Source organism: Tursiops truncatus, chromosome 20 (assembly GCF_011762595.2).
Source record: "Tursiops truncatus isolate mTurTru1 chromosome 20, mTurTru1.mat.Y, whole genome shotgun sequence".
NCBI lineage: Eukaryota > Metazoa > Chordata > Mammalia > Artiodactyla > Delphinidae > Tursiops > Tursiops truncatus.
This window is the reverse complement of record NC_047053.1, coordinates 17,459,609-17,479,300: the sequence shown is the minus strand read 5'-3', so window position 1 is coordinate 17,479,300 and position 19,692 is coordinate 17,459,609. Positions and strand designations below refer to the sequence as shown.

Here is a 19,692-nt window from a genome sequence, read left to right as displayed (position 1 = left end):
TTCGCTATCCTGGAATTTTTTTTTGTTGGAAGATTTTCAATTTCTATAATAGATGTAAGACTATCAGTTTCATTTTAAGAGAGGATAAAAGCTATTTTAGGATTTGTATAGTAAGGAGTATATTTCTATATCAAAAATCCTTGTTTACTATGACTTGATAAGACATCCCTTCCTTCTCTTTCTTTTTCCTGACAGGTCAAGCTGTGCTATGACCCTCTTTTTTGACATATGGCTTATTCTTTATTCCTTGGGCTAGTTTCCTGTTAGTGACACAGGCCAACTAGCTGTGTTCCTGGAAGCACTTGCAGTCTTCCCAGCAGTGTGTGAGGGTCCTGACTGATGTCACTGCATCCTTGTCAGTATTCAGTATTACTGTTTTTACCTAATTTGTAGCTGTAGGACATAATAATATTTTCATTTTCTTTCTTACATTTATCATAAACTTGGATATTTTTCATAATATATTATGATATATTAGCCAAGCAACTGAATTTTTGGATCTTTGCTCCAGGTGTTCATTGTGAGAAGAAGGAAGTTTGAGATTATATGAGAATTTGCCACTTAAATCCAGTCAGTTAGCCAAAGTGCCAGAGTAGTAGGAATAGATTAACTTTCTTGCTGCCATCGAAATTTTTCCTTTTTGTTCTGAACCATGTTCTTTCTCAGAATACTTTACCTTTGAGAAAAATTATCACCTAGAACTTTCTACATGACTCTATGTAATGGATGCATTCCTACCAACTTGTGCATAAATTGATTTTTTTTATTAATTGTATCTCCGAGGTCACTGTACCCTACTATGAATTATTTTGTATACCATTTTTCTTTTTTTATATACTTTTTATATTTGGATGATTTATGGCAGAGTTTCTTTTTTTTTTTTTTTCTTTTGCGGTACGCGAGCCTCTCACTGTTGTGGCCTCTCCCATTGCGGAGCACAGGCTCCGGACGCGCAGGCTCAGCGGCCATGGCTCACGGGCCCAGACGCTCCGCAGCACGTGGGATCTTCCCGGACCGGGGCACGAAGCCGTGTCCCCTGCATCGGCAGGCGGACTCGCAACCACTGCGCCACCAGGGAAGCCCCTATGGCAGAGTTTCTTATAGGACTTGTTTATGTGAGAGAACCACTTGGGTAGTTTTTTAGGAAATAATGTCCTCACTACTTGTCTTGCAATTTAAAAATTCAAAGATTTTAGGGACTTCCCTGGCAGGAAGTCCAGTGGTTAGGACTTGAAGCTTTTGCTGCCGGGTCCCCAGGTTCAATCCCTGATCGGGGAACTAAGATCCCACAAGCCGTGCGGTGTGGCCAAAGGGGGGAAAAATTCAAAGATTTTAAACTTCCATTCTATTTCTTAGTGAGCTGTGAAAATAATTCTTTGTTAAGGCAAATTAGCTCTTTACTTTCGTGGTTCATTTTATATTCAGAGAAACTTTTATAAGCTTTTAATGCCAGGCTTGTCTTATTTATCAAGTGCTGCTAAGTAAGATGCTTTTAGGAACAATTTTGTGATTTATTCAAATAAGGAGTTTTTTTTCCTTCTTCCCAGGATTTTAGTTAATTTCAAGAAATTTTACTTGCGTTAATTATTTATTTAAAAAGTTTAATCACAGAAAAAAATGTACACTTGCAATGAGCTAGCCAAACTCAAGGTTGAGAGCACAGTCCTCTAAAAGATTGCCCTCACTTCAGATAGCAGCTGCAAGTTCAGGGGTCCCCAGGGCCAATGCTCAGGTTTTATAATTTGCTAGGATGACTCACACAGCTTAAGAAAGCACTTCACTGGACTTCCCTGGTGGTCGGGTGGTTAAGACTCCGCTCTCCAATGCAGGAGACTCGGGTTTGATCCCTGGTCAGGGAACTAAGAGCCCGCATGCTGCAACTAAAAGAGCCCACCTGTTCCAACTAAGACCTGGCTCAGCTAAATAAATAAATATTAAAAAGAAAGAAAGAGGGGCTTCCCTGGTGGCACAGTGGTTGAGAGTCCGCCTGCTGATGCGGGGGACATGGGTTCGTGCCCCGGTCCGGGAGGATCCTACATGCCGCGGAGCGGCTGGGCCTGTGAGCCATGGCCACTGAGCCTGCGCGTCCGGAGCCTGTGCTCTGCAACGGGAGTGGCCGCAACAGTAAGAGGCCCGAGTACTGCAAAAAAAAAAAAAAAAAAAAGAAAGAAAGAAAGAAAGCACTTCACTTATGATTACAGTTTTATTATAGCAGAAGGATATATAAATCAGAACCTGCCAGAGGGAGGAACTCATAGTGTGAGATCTGGGAGGATTCCAAAGACAAAGCATACATCTCAGGGATGCAAGGCCTTTTGGCATGACAGTACTCAGAGTACTACGAACCAGGAAAGCTCACTCAAGCTTTGGTGTCCAGAGTTTTTATTGGGATTTTATTGTGGAGGCATGGTTGATTAAATCATTCCCCACCTAACTCAATATCCACCTCCCGTGCCCTCCTAGGAGAATAGGCTGACATCATGTAGCTCAGAGCCTCAACCCTGTAATCATATGATTGGTCTTTCTGGAGTGACCTGTTCCCATCCTGAGTCATTTTGTTAGCATAAACTATCTAGGGGCCCACCTTGAGCACCTCATTAGTATAAACTATCAAATGTGGTCTGAGGGACCCAATAATAACAAAGACACTCCTATCACTTGGGAAATTGCAGTGGTTTAAAGGTTACCTGCCAGGATCAAGCCAAATATTTCATCACACAATACTAAACACAAGTAACTGCTGTCTTCCATCTATAATTAATAATACTAGCAGGTTTTTATTTTTTAGGAAACAACATTAGGGATGTTAGGGATAAAATTCAGGTATCTTGTGTTTCCCACATCTCTCTCTCTCTATGTATATATTTATCCAGTAGTATTTTGTGTATTTTTAAAATCTTTATAAACATGATTTCAGACTTACAGAAGAATGGCAAGAATAGTACAGAGAATTCCCAAATACCTTTCACCCAGATGCCTCAATATTTGCTTCATCATTTTTCTCTCTACGTTTTTTTTTTTTTTTTTGACTGCACCACGTGGCGTGCGGGATCTTCCCCAACCAGGGATTGAACCCATGCCCCCTGCAGTGGAAGCATGGATTCTTAGCCACTGGACTGCCAGGGAAGTCCTCTACTTTTTCTTCCCAAATCATTTTCTGTGAGTATTTTGTAAAAAGAGATTATCAAAATCAGAAAATTAACATTGATATACTATTATCTAACCTACAGACCTTACCAGATTTAGTTGTCCCAATTAATGTCCTTTACAGAAAAAAAAGATCTTGGATCATGTGTTATATTCATTTGTTATGTCTCTTTTAATCTGGAACAGTTTCTCTGTCTCTCTTAAATTTTATGATATTGGCTTTTTTTTTTTTTTTTTTTTTGCGGTACGCGGGCCTCTCACTGTTGTGGTCCCTCCCGTTGCGGAGCACAGGCTCCGGATGCGCAGGCTCAGCGGCCATGGCTCATGGGCCCAGCCGCTCTGCAGCATGTGGGATCCTCCCGGACCGGGGCACGAACCCGTGTCCCCTGCATCGGCAGGCAGACCCTCAACCACTGGGCCACCAGGGAAGCCCAGATATTGGCATTTTTTAAGAGTATACGTCTGGTATTTTATAGAATATCCCTCAGTTTGGGTTTTTCTGTTTCCTGGTGGTTAGATTCAGGTTATGCATCTTCAGCAGAAATATTATAGAAGTAATGTTGTGTTCTTCTCAGTGCCTTGAATTCTTTTGTATATATACCCAGAAGTGGGATTGCTGGATCATGTGGTGGTTCTATTTTTAATTTTGTGAAGAACCTCCATACTGTTTTACATAGTGGCTGAACAAATTTACATTCTCACGGAGAGTGCTGGTACTTCGTTTAGGATTTTTATTTTTACATCTATTGTCAGCAGAGTTGTTGGCCTGTAGTTTTGTTTTCTTGTAGTGTCTTTCTCTGACTTCGGTTTCAGGATAACGTTAGCCTCATAAAATAAGATTGGAAGTATTCCCTCCTCCTTAGTTTTTTTTGAAGAGTTTGAGAAGGCTTGTTATTTATTCTTCTTTAATCATTTGGTAGAATTCACCAGTGAGGCCACTTGGTCCTGGGCTGTTGTTTACTGATGGTCCTGGGATGTGGTTGATTACTGATCCAATCTACTTTCTAGCTGTAAGTCTGTTCAGATTTGCTGTTTCTTTATGATTCAGTCTTGGTAGGTTGTATATTCGTAGAAGTTTATCCATTTCTTCTAGATTATCCAATTTCCTAGTATATATTATTCATAAGAGTCTCTTATAATCCTTTTTATTTCTCTGGAATTGGTTGTAATGTCTCCTCTTTCATTTCTGACTTTATTTGTGTGTTATCTTTCTTTTTCTTAGTTAATCTAGCTAAGTCTGTCAATTTTGTTGCTCATTTCAAAAAACCAACGTAGTTTGGTTAATTTTTCTTTTTTTAAAATAAATTTATTTATTATTTATTTTTGGCTGCGTTGGGTCTTCATTGCTGTGCGAGGGCTTTCTCTAGTTGTGGCGAGTGGGGGCTACTCTTCATTGCGGTGCCCAGGCTTCTCATTGCAGTGGCTTCTCTTGTTGCAGAGCACAGGCTCTAGGCATGCAGGCTTCAGTAGTTGTGGCGCGTGGGCTTGGTAGTTGTGGCTCGTGGGCTCTAGAGCGCAGGCTCAGTAGTTATGGTGCATGGTCTTAGTTGCTCCATGGCATGTGGGATCTTCCCGGACCAGGGCTCGAACCCGTGTCCCCTGCATTGGCAGGCAGATTCTTAACCACTGCACCACCAGGGAAGCCCACGTTTCACTGATTTTTTTGTAATGATGTGCTTTGATTCCTTTCTCGTTTTCCTTAGTGTATCTTCTATGAGTATTTTCTTTGTAGTTATCCTAGGGCTTACATAAAACATCTTGTAGTTATAACAATCTATTTTAAGCTGACAGCAACTTAGCATCAATTGAATACATATACTCTACACTTTTACTTCTTCCTCCTCCACACTTATTATTGATGTCACAAATTACATAGTTTTTATATTGCTTATTCATTGACATATATATATATATATATATTTTTTTTGCGGTACATGGACCTCTCACTGCTGTGGCCTCTTGCGTCACGGAGCACAGGCTCCAGATGCGCAGGCTCAGCGGCCATGGCTCACGGACCCAGCCGCTCCGCGGCATGTGGGATCTTCCCGGACTGGGGCACGAACCTGTGTCCCCTGCATCAGCAGGAGGACTCTCGACCACTGCGCCACCAGGGAAGCCCTGACATATTTTTATAGTTATATTTTTTACACTTTTGTCTTTTAATTTCTACACCAAAATTAAAAGTGATTTATGCACCACTGTTAAAGTATTACAGTATTTATTTGCCTATATACTTTTACCAGTGAGCTTTATATTTTCACATACTTTCATGTTGTGTTTAGTGTCTTGTTGTTCTAACTTGAAGAACTCCTCCTAGCATTTCTTATAAGGCAGGTTTAGTGGTGATGAACTCCCTCAGCTATTGTTTATGTAGGAATGTCTTTATTTTTTTCTCATGTTTAAAGGACAATTTTGCTGAATATTGTATTTTTGGTTGGTAGGTTTTTTTCTTTAATCACTTTGAATATATCATCTCACTCCTTTCTGACCTGTAAGATTTCTCATTAGAAATACACTGTTAGTCTTATGTGAGTTCCATTGTACATGACAAGTCACTTTTCTCTTGCTGTTTTTGAAATTCTCAGTCTTTGACTTCTGACAATTTGATTGTAGTGAGCTTCAGTGTGATTCCTTGGGTTCATCCTCTTTGGAGTTCTTTAGGCTTCTTGAATCTGAAAGTCCATTTCCTTCCCCAAATTTGGGGAATTTTTGGCCATTATTTCTTTAAACATTCTGCCCCTTTTCCTCTCTCTTCTCTCATAAGTCTCTTAAAATTTCTTCACTCTCATTCTTTTTTCCTTTTGTTCTTCTGGTTGGGGTATTTCAAACGACCTGCCTTCAAGTTTGATGTTTTTTTCTTCTGCTTAAGTGTGATATTGAATTCCTCTCATGAACTTTTCAGTTATTGTATTCTTCAGTTCCAAAATGTGTTCAGTTATTTTTAAAATTTTCTGTCTCTGTAGGTTTTCTAATTTTGTTCATGCCTCATTTTCTTGAGCCTGTAGAGCATCTTTATGATGGATATTTTGAATTGTTTGTCAGATAATTCATATACCTCTATTTCATTAGGATAATTTTCTGAAGATCTCTTTTTTTTTTTTTTCCTGTCTGAGCCAGGTTTCCCTGTTTCTTCATGTTTCATAATTTTGTGTTGGGATCTGCACGTATGGAAAAACAGCCACCTTTCCAAATCTTTATGGCCTTGCTTCATACAGGAGAAGACCCTCACACATGAGCCCAGCTAAAGATCCGGGGGGCCTCTGAAACCTTTTCTGGTGGGATCTGACTTCTCTGGGCTTATGTGTGCAATTTCTCAGTTAGAGAAGCTTGATGGTTTTTTAGGAGCTCATAATCTTTTGCTCCCTCTGGTGCCTGTTTGTGGCACTGCAAGTTCTCTGGTGCTACAGCAGCAGGGTGCCTTCGCTCTCTCTCAGGCCTCCAGGGTATGCTGGCTCCCCATGAGGTGAGACAGATACGATTCCTTTGAGCAGCTCTGTGAAAAGTTAGCACACCAGAAGCAAGTTTTCCTCTTTTCCTTCCCTCCCATGCCAAATTGCACTGCCTGCAGGATGCCACCCCTCACTTTTCTTTGGCCTTTGCAGCATTCAGGCATCCGTGCTATGCCAGTTCTGTCAGTGCTCCAAATGAGTCATGTCAGAAACCCGTCCTTCAGGCCACCTTCCAAAGAGCTAGAATGCTGGAGGCATACTCCACTCCTGTGATTCCTTTCTCAAGGAAAAGTCAGGAGTTGGGCTGTTCTTGCCTGGTGCCAAACTGTGGTAGCCTGGAAGAGGGGTTGACGTGGGGCCAGTGAAATTGCTCTTCTTATCCATTTCAGTACAGCTGTTTTCAGCTTTGTGCTCCTTTGGGACTTTTTAACTGGATTCTGGAAATCTCATAAAGGTATTTTGGTCTGTATATCGTTTTGAAAGTGGTGTTTCTGTGGTAGAATGAGTCCTGGGACGTACAATTCTGCTGTATTTGCTGACAACGTTTTCCTCCTCCCCGTACTTCTTTATGCTGCTGGTTTAGAAGTGAAATGACTTAAGAAACGCACCCACATGTTTACTATGAACCTGTATGTTTGCCACTTTACAAAGAAAAACATTTTGAGGCCACGTTGAGTATAAATAATCTCATCTTCCCTTGATAAATCTACATTCTGCTCCTTGCTAATTTTTCTTTTCCTGTCCTTGCAAAGTCTGGCTTTCTGGAATGCAGGGAAAGATGACCCTGGTAATAGGGATGTAGATTGACCTCTATATCTAAGTTTCCCATTTCTAGAGTACATGATGATGTATTATTTGAGACTAAAACACAAAAGGAAATGCTTAAACTTTCTATGTATGAAGTTCTGCAACCAAAATATGTCCATAACTGTATTATCCTCTTTTGAAAAAGATGATAATGTTTGTTTTTAAATTCTTGATAAACAGTAATCTAATCATTGCATAGACTCTCATACTGAAGGTTTAGGTGATGGCAGTAGTGGTCACATTCATTATAATGGCAAATATGACACATTTTCTACACGTCTAGAGCCAGAATATAGAATAGAAATGTGCTGTCATAGTTACAAATAGTTAACGTCGACTCTGCAGTCAGAATGCTCGAGTTCATGTCCTAGTTCCACCACTCAGCTAGGTGATCAGCATCAGTTTATTTAACCTTATTTTTTTGTGTGTGCCTCAGTCTCCTCATGTATAAACTGGGTATGATACTAATAGTACCTACATCATGGGTTGTTATGTGAACTGAATGAGATGATTTATAGATAGACAAATAGACACAGAGTTTTTAGAACAGTGCCTGGAATTCAGGAAGTCCTGCCTGAATCATCGTTAGCTGTTCTTAAGAGTAATTGTGATGAGATGGCTCTTTTTAAGCATCAGATATCACGTTCAGTAAAAAAGATTAAATGACCTTTCTACCTCATTGACAGAGTTGAAACTGTGGGACAGCCAGACAGAAGAGACAGTATAGGAGTGTGTGCAGAAAAACAGAACGGATACGACTCCCTGCAGCGGGATCAAGCAGTTTGCATTAGTACAAATGGTAAGAGGGAAATTACTGCCGTTCTCTTTGAAATCTATGATTCACTGTAGTAAGATTTGAATCAGTTTCGATATCACACATTATAGCAGAAGATGAAAAAGTTTAGGTCTTAATGGCATATCTATGTGGCTGCTATGTACCAGGCCTTATTCTATACCCTTTAAAAATAACACATTATTTAATCCTTTTAACAGCTTTTTGAAGTGAGGAGTAGTATTATATCCATTTTGTAGTTGATAAAAACAGCCACAGAGAGGTGAAGTAGCTGGCTTAAACTCACATAGCTTGGAGGTGATTGAGCTGGGATTTTCACCAGGCGGTTTACCCCTGGATTCGGTGTGCCTGGGTGATCTGAATTCAACATAGATTAGACAACATAAATTCGGCGTAGATTAGGGAAACGGGGAGAGAGTTTACATCTGTAGTGTTCTTTGGTCCCTTACTTTGCAGTAATCACACTTTTAAAAATCACTGCCAAGATGTATTAATATTTTGCTGTGTGGGTCAAACAGTAGGTAGCACAAGATTCTTGTTTATTCCATGTGAAACAATCTTGTTCCACAGGATGTAATTTTATAAAGGAGTCAAGTTTCTTTTGATGCCATCCATATGGGAAACTCATGGTCTGTATTTCAAAAGAGTGGAACCCTGGACCAGAACTCTAAAAAGTTATTAAAGCTTTAACTTCTTCTTCTGCCTTGGGGATGGGGATTAATTAACATATTTAACTGCATTTATCTTTGACCAGTTGGCATTCCAAAATGTTTTCTTTATCTGAATTAGGAAATTAGCTGTATCACCAATAATCTAGAATCTTGTTTCCGTTCTTAGTTATTGCTCACATATGAATGACTCTTTACCTTAACATTTTAGGTGCAGTTTTTGTAAATGGAAAAGAAATGACTAATCAGTTGCCCGCAGTTACTTCTGGGTCCACTGTCACATTTGACATTGAAGCTGTGACTCTAGGATCCAGCAATAATAACGAAGGCGGAAACATCAAGCTTCGAGTAACTATTAGCTCAAATAACAGAGAAGTGGTGTTTGATTGGTTGCTCGATCAGTCTTGTGGTTCTCTTTACTTTGGATGCTCGTTTTTCTATCCCGGGTGGAAAGTGCTGGTATTCTAGATTTTCAGATGATTGGCTTTGGGTTTGCAGGGGTTTCACATAGCTTTCCTCAGCCCAGTTCAGTTGTCATTGGCTTAAAAATGGTTAGATTCATCTCTCAGTTAAGTCATTGGAAACAGAAATTATTTACTGGATTTATTTTCCAATATCTTAGCAATAAGAGGCGTGAATATTGTGGACAAAACAGTAATGCAATCCATTTTATTTTTAGCATAGTGTTAATTGGAATATCACATCACAATAAAAATCAAATTGGCTTTTAAAAGTGTGAGGCGATATAGACAGCCCTATGTACCTTTCCACTGTACTTCTTCTTAAAGTTGGCTGTAAGAACACAAAAATGTAACGTAACTTTTTTTTTTTATTAAATCTTTATCTTTTAAAGATCCAAGGCCATCCAAGACTTTAGAATGAATAGGCAAGAAGAGACCAGGTAGAACGTGCCACCATGTACGCTGTAATGTACACTCTCTTGTGTGTTCTCCACAGGAGTGTTGAATATGCTCTTCATATTCAGGGATTTGTAAGCAGTATTGAATTTTATCTCATGTTCAGGAATCTTTAAGTCCCAAAAGCATGATAATTTTTGTATTTTAAAAAATTACTGGGCTTCCCTGGTGGCGCAGTGGTTGAGAGTCCGCCTGCCGATGCAGGGGACACGGGTTCGTGCCCCGGTCCGGGAAGATCCCACATGCTGCGGAACGGCTGGGCCCGTGAGCCATGGCCGCTGAGCCTGCGCGTCCGGAGCCTGTGCTCCGCGACGGGAGAGGCCACAGCAGTGAGAGGCCCGCGTACCGCAAAAAAAAAAAAAAAAAAAAAAAATTACTGAGCAAATGTCTACAACAGGCAACGTGTTTTCTTTTGTTCTTTCCTTGCAGTTCAATTCACAATAGGCTAGAGGGTTTTTACAGGGTAAAACTACTTATGGAAGTAGTATGCACAGCAGTGTTAGCCATGTCCCATGTTTGAAATATGCACAGGTGCATATCCAGCCTCAGTGACGTGCATGTTGTTCTTCCTAGGGTCTGAGCTGCAGTCCAGTTTCATAAATGGTCTTTTAGTGGACCAAACAAATGTAGGGTAAATACTTGACCTATTTTTTGGAAAACTTAAATTTGTTTAAAATATTTATTTGAAGGACTTAGGATGTAAAAATGATTATCTTGCTATATAACAGCTTAAGATCTTTTTTCTTTAATGTGAATTTTTTTTTCATTTTTAACAGAAAAGTGGAAAAGCAAGTTTGATATTTTTGTGAGATAATTTATTTGGGGATTCCAGTTCCCTATTAGACAATCATGACCTTTTCCCCTTGCCTTTTTATATTATAAGTAAGCTGGTTTTCACTTGCTTAGTGACTGTTAAGAAGATGTGCTAGAATGTAGATGCCTCGTCCAACTGTCTGAAACAAAATAAAAAACTAAAAGGTATATGTGTGTATTTTTTTCTTTCATGAGATTTAATTAATTCAGGTTTACTTTTTTAAGTAGAGGGAGAAAAGTCATCTTCACTTTTAAGTGGGAGGATCCATATGTATATAAAATGAATAAGTTATATATACATATATAACATATATATTGGCAAGACTGTACTCCCTCCAAAGGGTCTAGGGGAGAATCCTTGTCTCTGGAAGCTTCTAGTGGCCGCAGGCATTCCTTGACTTGTTGCTGCATAACTCCAGTCTCTGTCTTCCCATGGCCTTTGGGCTTTGTTTTTAGCTGGGCTGCGGCAGTCCTAACTAACCCCCGGACCACCAGGGTATTCCCTCCTTTGGTCTCTTAAAAGGACATTTCTCTTGGATTTAGGACCCAGTCAGATAATCCAGGATGATCTCAAGGTCCTCAATTTATATCTTCAAAGAAGATATATATTTATATCTTCAAAGACCCTTTTTCCAAATAAAATCACTATCACAGGTTCTGGTGTGGACATGTCTTTTTGTGGGCCAGCGCCATTCAACCCTGAAGATGGTGTTTGGCTGGAGTGGAGTGGTGGTTGGCTGTAAGTTTCTGTCTTGCTAGGCTGCCACCTTCCTGGTCCTTTGGCTACAGAGAGCAGGCTTTTGTTGGGGTTTTGTCTATGTCTGTTGGTATTTCCATGTTGCTGGCTTCTTCAGCCCCAAGTCTGAGATACGTAAGACAAGAGAACCCTAGGAACGCACAGTACTGAGTTCCTTGAGTTTTGAGGTTCCTCGGCCATCTGTCAGAATCTTCTTATGTTTGTTTTATATTTTTTCCAGGGTTTTTGGTTGTACTTAGCAGGAGGAATAGGGAAATTATGCTATTCCATCTTCTCAGAAGCATAAATTCTGAAGCTATATAATAGATTTTAATATCAAAACAAAAACAGAAGTAGAGATGAAAGGTAAATACGTCTCTTATGAGGGGTTTTCCTGCAGAGGGAGCAGAGTAAGCATCTAGCTCCTGTGTTAAATGTGAAGGATTTAGTTCAAGAAGTGAGATTTATTCAATTATTGAGAACAAACTATTGAGACAACTGTGATTGACGGTCACACACTCATTTAGGTATCTCCTAAACTGGTACAGAACTTGCCATACGTATGTAAATCAACCAGTGTCAGAATGGATAGTTTGCTCAGCTCAGATCTACTGCTGCATTACTTGTTTCCTGTGTCCCATGTCTTCCTCCTTCTTGGATTATTCCTTTTAGTGGAGCACTTCCTCCATTTCCTGAGAAAGGGTGCCCAAGAGGTAAATATTTTGAAAGGTAGAGGTCTGAAAATCTCTTTATCCTACATTTGACTGTGACTCATTAAGAATTCTAGGTTGGAGATCATTTCCCCTCAGAATTTGAATGCATTGCTCTGTTGTCACCTAGGATACAACCAAAAGTTGATGCCGTTCTGGTGCCCATTTGTTTGTAGGTTGTATGTTTTTTCTCTTTGGAAGACTGTGGTATCTTTTTATTCTGTCTTCCTAGGTTGGTATAACACTCAGCTACATAGCTCATTTAACTGCTGACCCTATGGGTAGATGAATTTCTGACACTTACTTTAAACCCACTAGATTATAAATTCCTTGAGCTTTTGTATCTTCTGTAGCAATTATTCTCAATCCTGCTTGCACGTTAGAATTTCCTGGAGAGCTTTTAAAAACAGCAAAAATTCTGATTTAATTGGTACTAGTGGCGCTCACTTTTTTTTTTTTTTTAAAGAAATGAAATTATTCTGTTATGAAGGCAGATTTGGGAGTAACTGCTCCAAAGTAACCAAAAGTCCAGTCTCCGTAGTAATTTATTTTGTAAATCTAAATTTTCTTTGAAAGACTATCTTTTATTCTGAAATTATCCTTCTTGCTTTTTGTACTGTGTCCTTCTATAACATGAAAGTGACAGTAGATGTCAGGTTTGCTTGTTTTGTTCATAAATCTTATCTGACAAAAAGTCAAAAAATTTTTGAATGTATATTACTGGTCTCTGAAATCCGAAAGGCTGGGATCTACTTACTACTCTACAATTCCTGATATATGGGAAATATATTTCCCATATATATGATAAATACTTTTGAACTAAGACCAGTACTTTTCTTTTTAAAAAACAAAAACCATATTCAGCAAAATAAAACTAATCTCTCACAAAAGCCTATCTCTCATGGAATTTCATGTTGATTAAATGAAAAGTGACCTTTCTGTGTCACTTCTATTCATTAGTCTTACATAAGGCAATGTTAGAAAACTTGCAGTTTTGTAGAGAATTAGACTTTGTTAATGTAATCTCAGGAGACTTCTCCATGTTCTTAAAACAGCTTGTGGAAGAGGGAGCAAGCATGTGGTTTTTCTTTAGCGGTGAGAGCTGAGGATTGAAGTTGGCAAAACCGTGTGGCCATCGGGAAAGGAAACAGTCATGCTAACCAAGAGCAGGTTACTGTGCTAGATCCCTTGTTGAAGGGGGCATTTTAAGCCCATTTTACAGTTGAAGAAACAAACTCAGTGTCGGTAAGTAACTATGAGTTTTGAAGCTGCAAAGGCACCAAAGTTGGCATTCAAATCCAAGACTATCGACTATCAGTTCTTCTACCAGAATACCCTCTGTCCACACTACCCGATGTCTCAGGGCACCAATTGGAGATTAGACACTTGGAAATACGGCTTACTAAAACATGAGGGAATGTTTCCCTCTCTGGAATTTAAGATTCATGAGGACAGGAACAATGTCTGGCTTATTCATCTTTTTATCCTCATGCTTAGCTTAAGGCAAAGGCCATAGTAGGCGCCCAGGAAGTATTTAACGAATAAGTAAGGCTCCTTAAGGCTAATTACCCACATGGCAACCTTGGTCCTTTCCCTACAGGGGTGCACAGAAGAACCAGCCCCCCAGATGAGAAATAGGGATAGACAGGATCCATTCAGAAGAAAATCTTAGTTGAATTAGTGAAGAAGCTAAGATTTATTGGACCCCTGTTACGTTCTAGGTACTTGTATTAGGTGATTCATAAATTTGTCTCAAAATATAAAAAGGTTTTATTCTGATATCTGTATAACTTCACCCCTTCTCTGGAGTAATGAGCAATAAATCTAGCAAAGAGGTATATGATTGTTTAGGGACAGGAGGAGAAAGAAGTGACTGTAGTTTTGATCCATGGGGACTGGGAGAATCCTTGAAACAGGATCTGAGTCTTATTCAACTTCTCATTCCCAGTGCTTGGGACAAGTGCTGGCACACATTCACAGATGATTGACAGAACGGCTGCTAGTGGTAGCATGCTACAAGAGCAGGTGGAAGCTATTTGGGTTCTGAAAAAGAATGGGGTAGCATGGACAGAAATATGATTCCAGGAGATGGTGCACTTGCAGGTAGCCCCTGGTTGAAGCTTTGCCATGTGGATAGGATGGTAGTCAGAAATGGGAAAAGAGAACAGATGAAATATAGTAGTCCAGGAGATAGCCACCCTGTTCTCTAGAACCAACTTTATAACGTGATTCATCCATGTGACACTTCAGTAGCAATCTTGTTTGCCTAAGAATGTACTTGAGTGAATTTTTACCTCTGTATAAAAATCAACCTTACACTTGTACAAGTAGTACATAGGAATAGAATATGCTCCAGAAACTGGATTGTAGACTGTGTACAGAGAACACCAGAATGCATGGTGTGTACCATGCTGTACTCTGGTATCTCACCTGGTTGGAGGGGAGACTGCATACATGAGAGATAAGACTGAAAACATAGTGAATTCAGATCAGGGAGGAAGAATACGATTTTTACACTGTCAACAACTGGGAACCGTCAATGATCCGTTTTAATATGGTACTTGGTATAGTTAATAAAACCTCATGTATTTCCCCTTTTCTAAGATCAGCATACTATTTAGATTAACAAACAGAAAATATAAATTGAATGTTTAGAAACTATTTTTTCACAGTGAACTTCCCGTCTTACTTAATACAAATTTACTATGTTCCAATTCTGTGCTAACCACTTATCCATTATACCTGGTTCCCAGTGGGAAATCATCCCTCTTCTTGAACTCCCTTATCTATTTTTTTAGATTTTTAAAATATAAGAACTACAGAAAATAGGCAGTACATTTAGATTTCAGAAGTGGCACAGTGAAAAGCCACCTTCCTATCTGTCCTTTCATCCAGCCATCTTCTCTGAAAGCAGTTGCTTTTGTGTATCCTTTTAGTCATATTCTGTAACCCAAGCAAATATGGGCATATATTAACTTTTCAAATTTTTAAAAAATGAAACTTATATCTTGGCATTTGTTCCGCATTGGTTAAAAACAAACCTCCCCGATCCCCTTTATATGGCTGTATATTCCACTTATATGGATTATAACTTACTTAACCAGTCTCCTACTGATGACTTGTGTCTAATCTGCTCTTTTCAACAGTGGTCACAGTTTGTTGGTGTACATGTGTTCCAGTTTATCTGTAGGATTAAATTCCTGAAGATGAAATTGTTGGGGCAAAGGTTAAATGCATTGTGATTTTCATGGGAAGTACCAAATTGCTGTCTCCAGAGATTGTACTAATTTATTTTCCCACCAGAAATGTCCTGAGTACCCACTTCCCCATTTTTTACCAACAGTATTATTAGCAGGCTAAATCCATCTGTGTTCTTGATCTCATTCCTTCCTTTTTCTGGTAACTTGCATCTTTGGTCCTCTCTGTGTCTTCCTCAGTATACATACTCAACCTTCCCATCCACTCTCCCCGGTCTCTTCCTTTGCCTGTTTCCCTCTTCCTATGGCCCCATTTTTCACATCTTCATGTTGAACTTCTCCAACTCATTTTCCATTTACTAGGCTCATTAAACCTGTTTTCTATCACTAAACTCCCTTGAAGGTGATATCGTACTCATTTTGTTACAGCACTACTGTTTCCTTTTTGAAACTCTCCTCCTTCGGCTTTGTCACTGCGTATTAGTTCATTTTCATTCCTTCACACTGAAACAAACACCACTCAGTGATTACTTCTTGGGCACTTACTTCACGACGGGCAGTGTTCTAGTAGTTGGATATTTCACCTGGAGGACTACAACAGCATTCTAGTGATACTCCCTCTGTAGAGCTTCTCCCCTCCCAAATTCTTGTAACCATGGCTCACCTATAACACAAATGGATTTGTGTCATGTCTGTGCAGTAAATCTCCAAATACTTCCTACTGCCTGAAATCCAGTCGCTTAGCATGGCATGTAAAGCCTTCAGTTCATGTGGCAAATGTCTGAACACCAACTAAGACCATGACACAGTACTAAGGCCAGTGAGACTGACTTAGCAGTCTAATGAAAAGGAAACAGGTGCTTAAACGAAACACACACAGTGAGCTTTGGAAGCAGAGGGGTGCTCAGCTCAAAGAATACAAAGCAACATGTATACAGGCAAGCTATTACTTGTAAATAAAGCAAGCACAGTGGAATTGTCAACACTTCTGTAAAGTTTCCCTCAACTCTTCTAAGTTAATTATTTCAACAAACTATTGACCTCACAGAATGTAGCATACAATTTTATTATATAATATATTGTTTTACGTTATCATTTGTATCCCACTCTTAATCTATGGGCTTTTTGAAGGCCACGATAAATTCTTTTTCATTCAAAAGAAAATGAAAAAACCAAAGATGGATTAACATTAGGTTAACTAATATTGACATTACTCTGGAATATAAATTTTAAAATATTTATGTAATACCATAAATAACATACTAGTTGCAACTGATGTTACTAGAACTGAAAGCAGGATTTCACATTAATTTTTCTCTTAATTTCTTATTAGCTCTGACGGGTGTAATTTTTTTGGATCCTTACTATCTTAGCCGAGCCCAAATTTTTGTGCATGTATTGACAATGCATAATAATAAAAAAAAAAAACAAAACAGAATACAGCTTTTATATTATTGAACTTTATGTACAAAATCATTTGATTTCAAATAAACATTTAATGTAAAAACAAACGTTCTTTTAAACTGAATTTTTTTTTTTACATCTACTGTACCATTCAAATGCTTTATCATCTTACATGATTTCTTCAAAATCTCTTAACAAGGGTACATATAGAAAAGAATTTTTTTTTTTTTTATAAATAGAAACAAAGGGATTTTTTCAGCTTTTATTATAAGATGACATAAAAAGTTTACTCAACAGAAGTAATTTCATTACTATTTGGGGGAGGGAATCACCAACTTTTTGTGCAAACAATGCTAGCCTTCTTTTAAGCATTTAAGAGCATAACTGCTTAAGAAATGACATAAGCAATAATTCTACACCTACATCTCCCCTAAAATAATCTATTTTTTTTCTTTTTACATATGTGCACAGCTTTATTAGCAAATTAAAGCCCGAGAAAAATGCTCGAAATCCACTATCCAGAGGCATAATCAGAGTTTACTGTAACTCAGCATTTGGAGAGCTTACCAATTAAGGAGTCTGTAATGAAAGCTGCAGTTTCCCTCTTTCCTATTTTTTTTTTTTAACACAAAAATCAATGACTAAGAACTTAATACTGGATGACAAATCACATCCACACTATTAGTTAAATAGCCTCACAGTTAAACACATCTCAAAGACCAATCAAATCAGTATTTACATTTTATAAATTTCTGAAGACACCATTAGAAAGCTTATATATCCCTTCATTAAACAAAATAGGGAACTGCATCTGATGGTGGTGGAATGAAATAAAAAAATTAAAAATACCTGTATTTACAGCAGCATTGATCCTTTATAAATAAAGAATATGAAAATGCATTTATCTTTAAGGATAATAAAAAATTGAGGTGATGTTACTCAACCACAGTGCTTGGAGTTGGACCAAAAACTCTATTGGTGCTTGTTAATGTGCCAGTAGTGAAACCACTTTCTGTTGGAGAAAATCCAACTGCAAATATGTGCATAAGACACATATAACACAGGGCAAAATTGCTCAAAACGATTCAAGTCAGCTTATCTGTATTGGATATTCTAATCGTGAAATACATTACGAAGACATCCTTGTGAAGAAAAAAAAAAAGTTATAGCATTTTCTGGTTCATTTTTATAAGAACATTTCCTCCCTCAAAAGTGGCATCTTAAAAACCTCGAACTCATTCTTCCCTTGGTTTACAATCCTAATGAAGAGATATGGACAGCTGAATTTTCCATGTGATTACCTAATTGGGAAAGAAAAACAAGAAACAAAAAAAACCAGCAAAATGTTCAAGTTTAAAAAAATATACTGGGTGAGCAATGCACCAAAATTATCCACATAAAAACAAATGGATGGTCAGTAACCTTATAAGCCAACATGACATTTCACCATTGACAATGTGAAAAATTAACATGCTCCCAAACAGGCGTAAGATGAAGAAGTGCTATTTTTAAATTGTAAAATGAACTTACATCATGTAAAATATCTTATGTCACAATTTTTCATTCCAAATTGATAAATGATTTCAAAATCAAGGATCAAGGTTTGACTGCAAATAGTAATGCAACATAATTTCACAAAAATCTTCAATTTCTAAATTTTCCAATTTTCCCTCCCCAAGAAAATGTCTCACAATTACAAAGTAGAAAAACAGCCAGTCACAACTGCAAAAAAACATTGTAATTTAAATATATGAAATAATTTCTCGATTATCAAGTCAATATATTTCGTAAGACAACTGTTGAAGTTAAAAATACTTTCTTTGAAGTATTGCTTTTCATGCTCAAACTTGAGAATGTTTTAATGACATCAATAAAACTGATATACATGTAATGCTGCATAATGAAGAGAAATAGAACCCTGATAAAAATATCCTTGTTGAAATCATTTACTTCATCTGACAGTGCCTGTTTGGAACTTATGATTAAAAACAAAAACAAGACTCTTTCCTAGAGGCTGAACTCCCTAGAATGAAATTTCAGTGTTTGTCCATAACATGGGGTTAGGCCTTTTCAGAGTTTTTGTTTTTTGCTCTGTTTTGAAACCCCTGAGACACCATCTGTTTCCAAAGCTTTCTCTTTTGAGTTAATTTCACTAAAGCCATTTGCTGTCCCATTTTGTTCTTCAGTGATTTCTTCATTTGCAGGGGAAGCAGATTCTCCTTTTTCTAATTTTTGTTGCATTTCACGGAGCTTGGTAACAGCTTTATCTATTGACATTATGCTAATAAGGTTAAAGTCATGCATGCTGACTAGATGAAGCATGAAGTTTCGACATAAATTCTTCTTAATTATTTTCTGTCCATAGTTTTCTACAAACAGCATACAGGCATGATTCATTTGATTGTCAGCAATAAACCTATTTAATAAAAACAACACAAAACATCAATAGCAATACAAAGCATTTCTGTCAAATGCCACAGTGATAACCATTATAGAACATTAAGACTATATCCAAATCCAGTTAAGTGATGACTTAACAAGTAGTAAAACTATAGTGAGTCTGAGATTCAATCACCTGAATGAGCTTACAGTCTTAGAAATTTAAACATTTAATTTAACCAGAACTTAAATAGATGTCATTTCTGGTTTTCCTAACGAAATTAGGAACTCAGCAGTTAAAAGTATAAAATATATTCTCTTGCCAGCACCACTTTTATTAACTATATAATACTATTCTCTCAGTTTCCTATATCAGAAGCAGTGTTTCCTCTACATTCAGTTCATGGTAAACCTCTGAAAAGATGAAGATGTCACAACAAATGTGGTACAGTGTGATTGTTTTGGTGGAAAGCAATGAATAAAATTTGAGAGAAGCAAATTAAAATTGGAGAAGGCTGCTCAGTTACCCACTGAAACTTGAGACTCTAACAGAGCCTGTAAAAGCCTGCCTGCAGATCTGATAAAATCCAAATAGTTTACCAAATACCTGCCAGTCTGTAATGCCAGTGTATCATGAACCCAGTAGTTGTTACGCTAACAGATTTCGATCAG

At 38.1% G+C, this 19,692-nt stretch overlaps 2 protein-coding genes across 3 annotated transcripts in view; one reads left to right on the top strand and one right to left on the bottom strand.

Annotated features, from left to right (window-relative positions):
* The window catches only part of CRLF3 (cytokine receptor like factor 3), a 37,333-nt gene extending 26,571 nt beyond the window's left edge, over positions 1-10,762 (top strand). Inside the window, exons 7-8 of the mRNA XM_019927079.3 lie at positions 8,090-8,202; positions 9,076-10,762. Of these exons, the coding sequence (XP_019782638.1) occupies positions 8,090-8,202; positions 9,076-9,332 (370 nt within the window). The 3' untranslated portion in view covers positions 9,333-10,762. The remainder of the gene's footprint in view (positions 1-8,089; positions 8,203-9,075) is intronic.
* A 5,913-nt stretch (positions 10,763-16,675) lies between these two features.
* Positions 16,676-19,692, bottom strand: part of SUZ12 (SUZ12 polycomb repressive complex 2 subunit) — a 39,234-nt gene continuing 36,217 nt past the window's right edge. For both annotated transcript variants that reach the window (XM_019927076.3, XM_019927077.3), the window contains one exon: positions 16,676-19,057. In XM_019927076.3, coding sequence (XP_019782635.1) covers positions 18,712-19,057 — 346 coding nt within the window. In that variant the 3' untranslated portion in view covers positions 16,676-18,711. The remainder of the gene's footprint in view (positions 19,058-19,692) is intronic.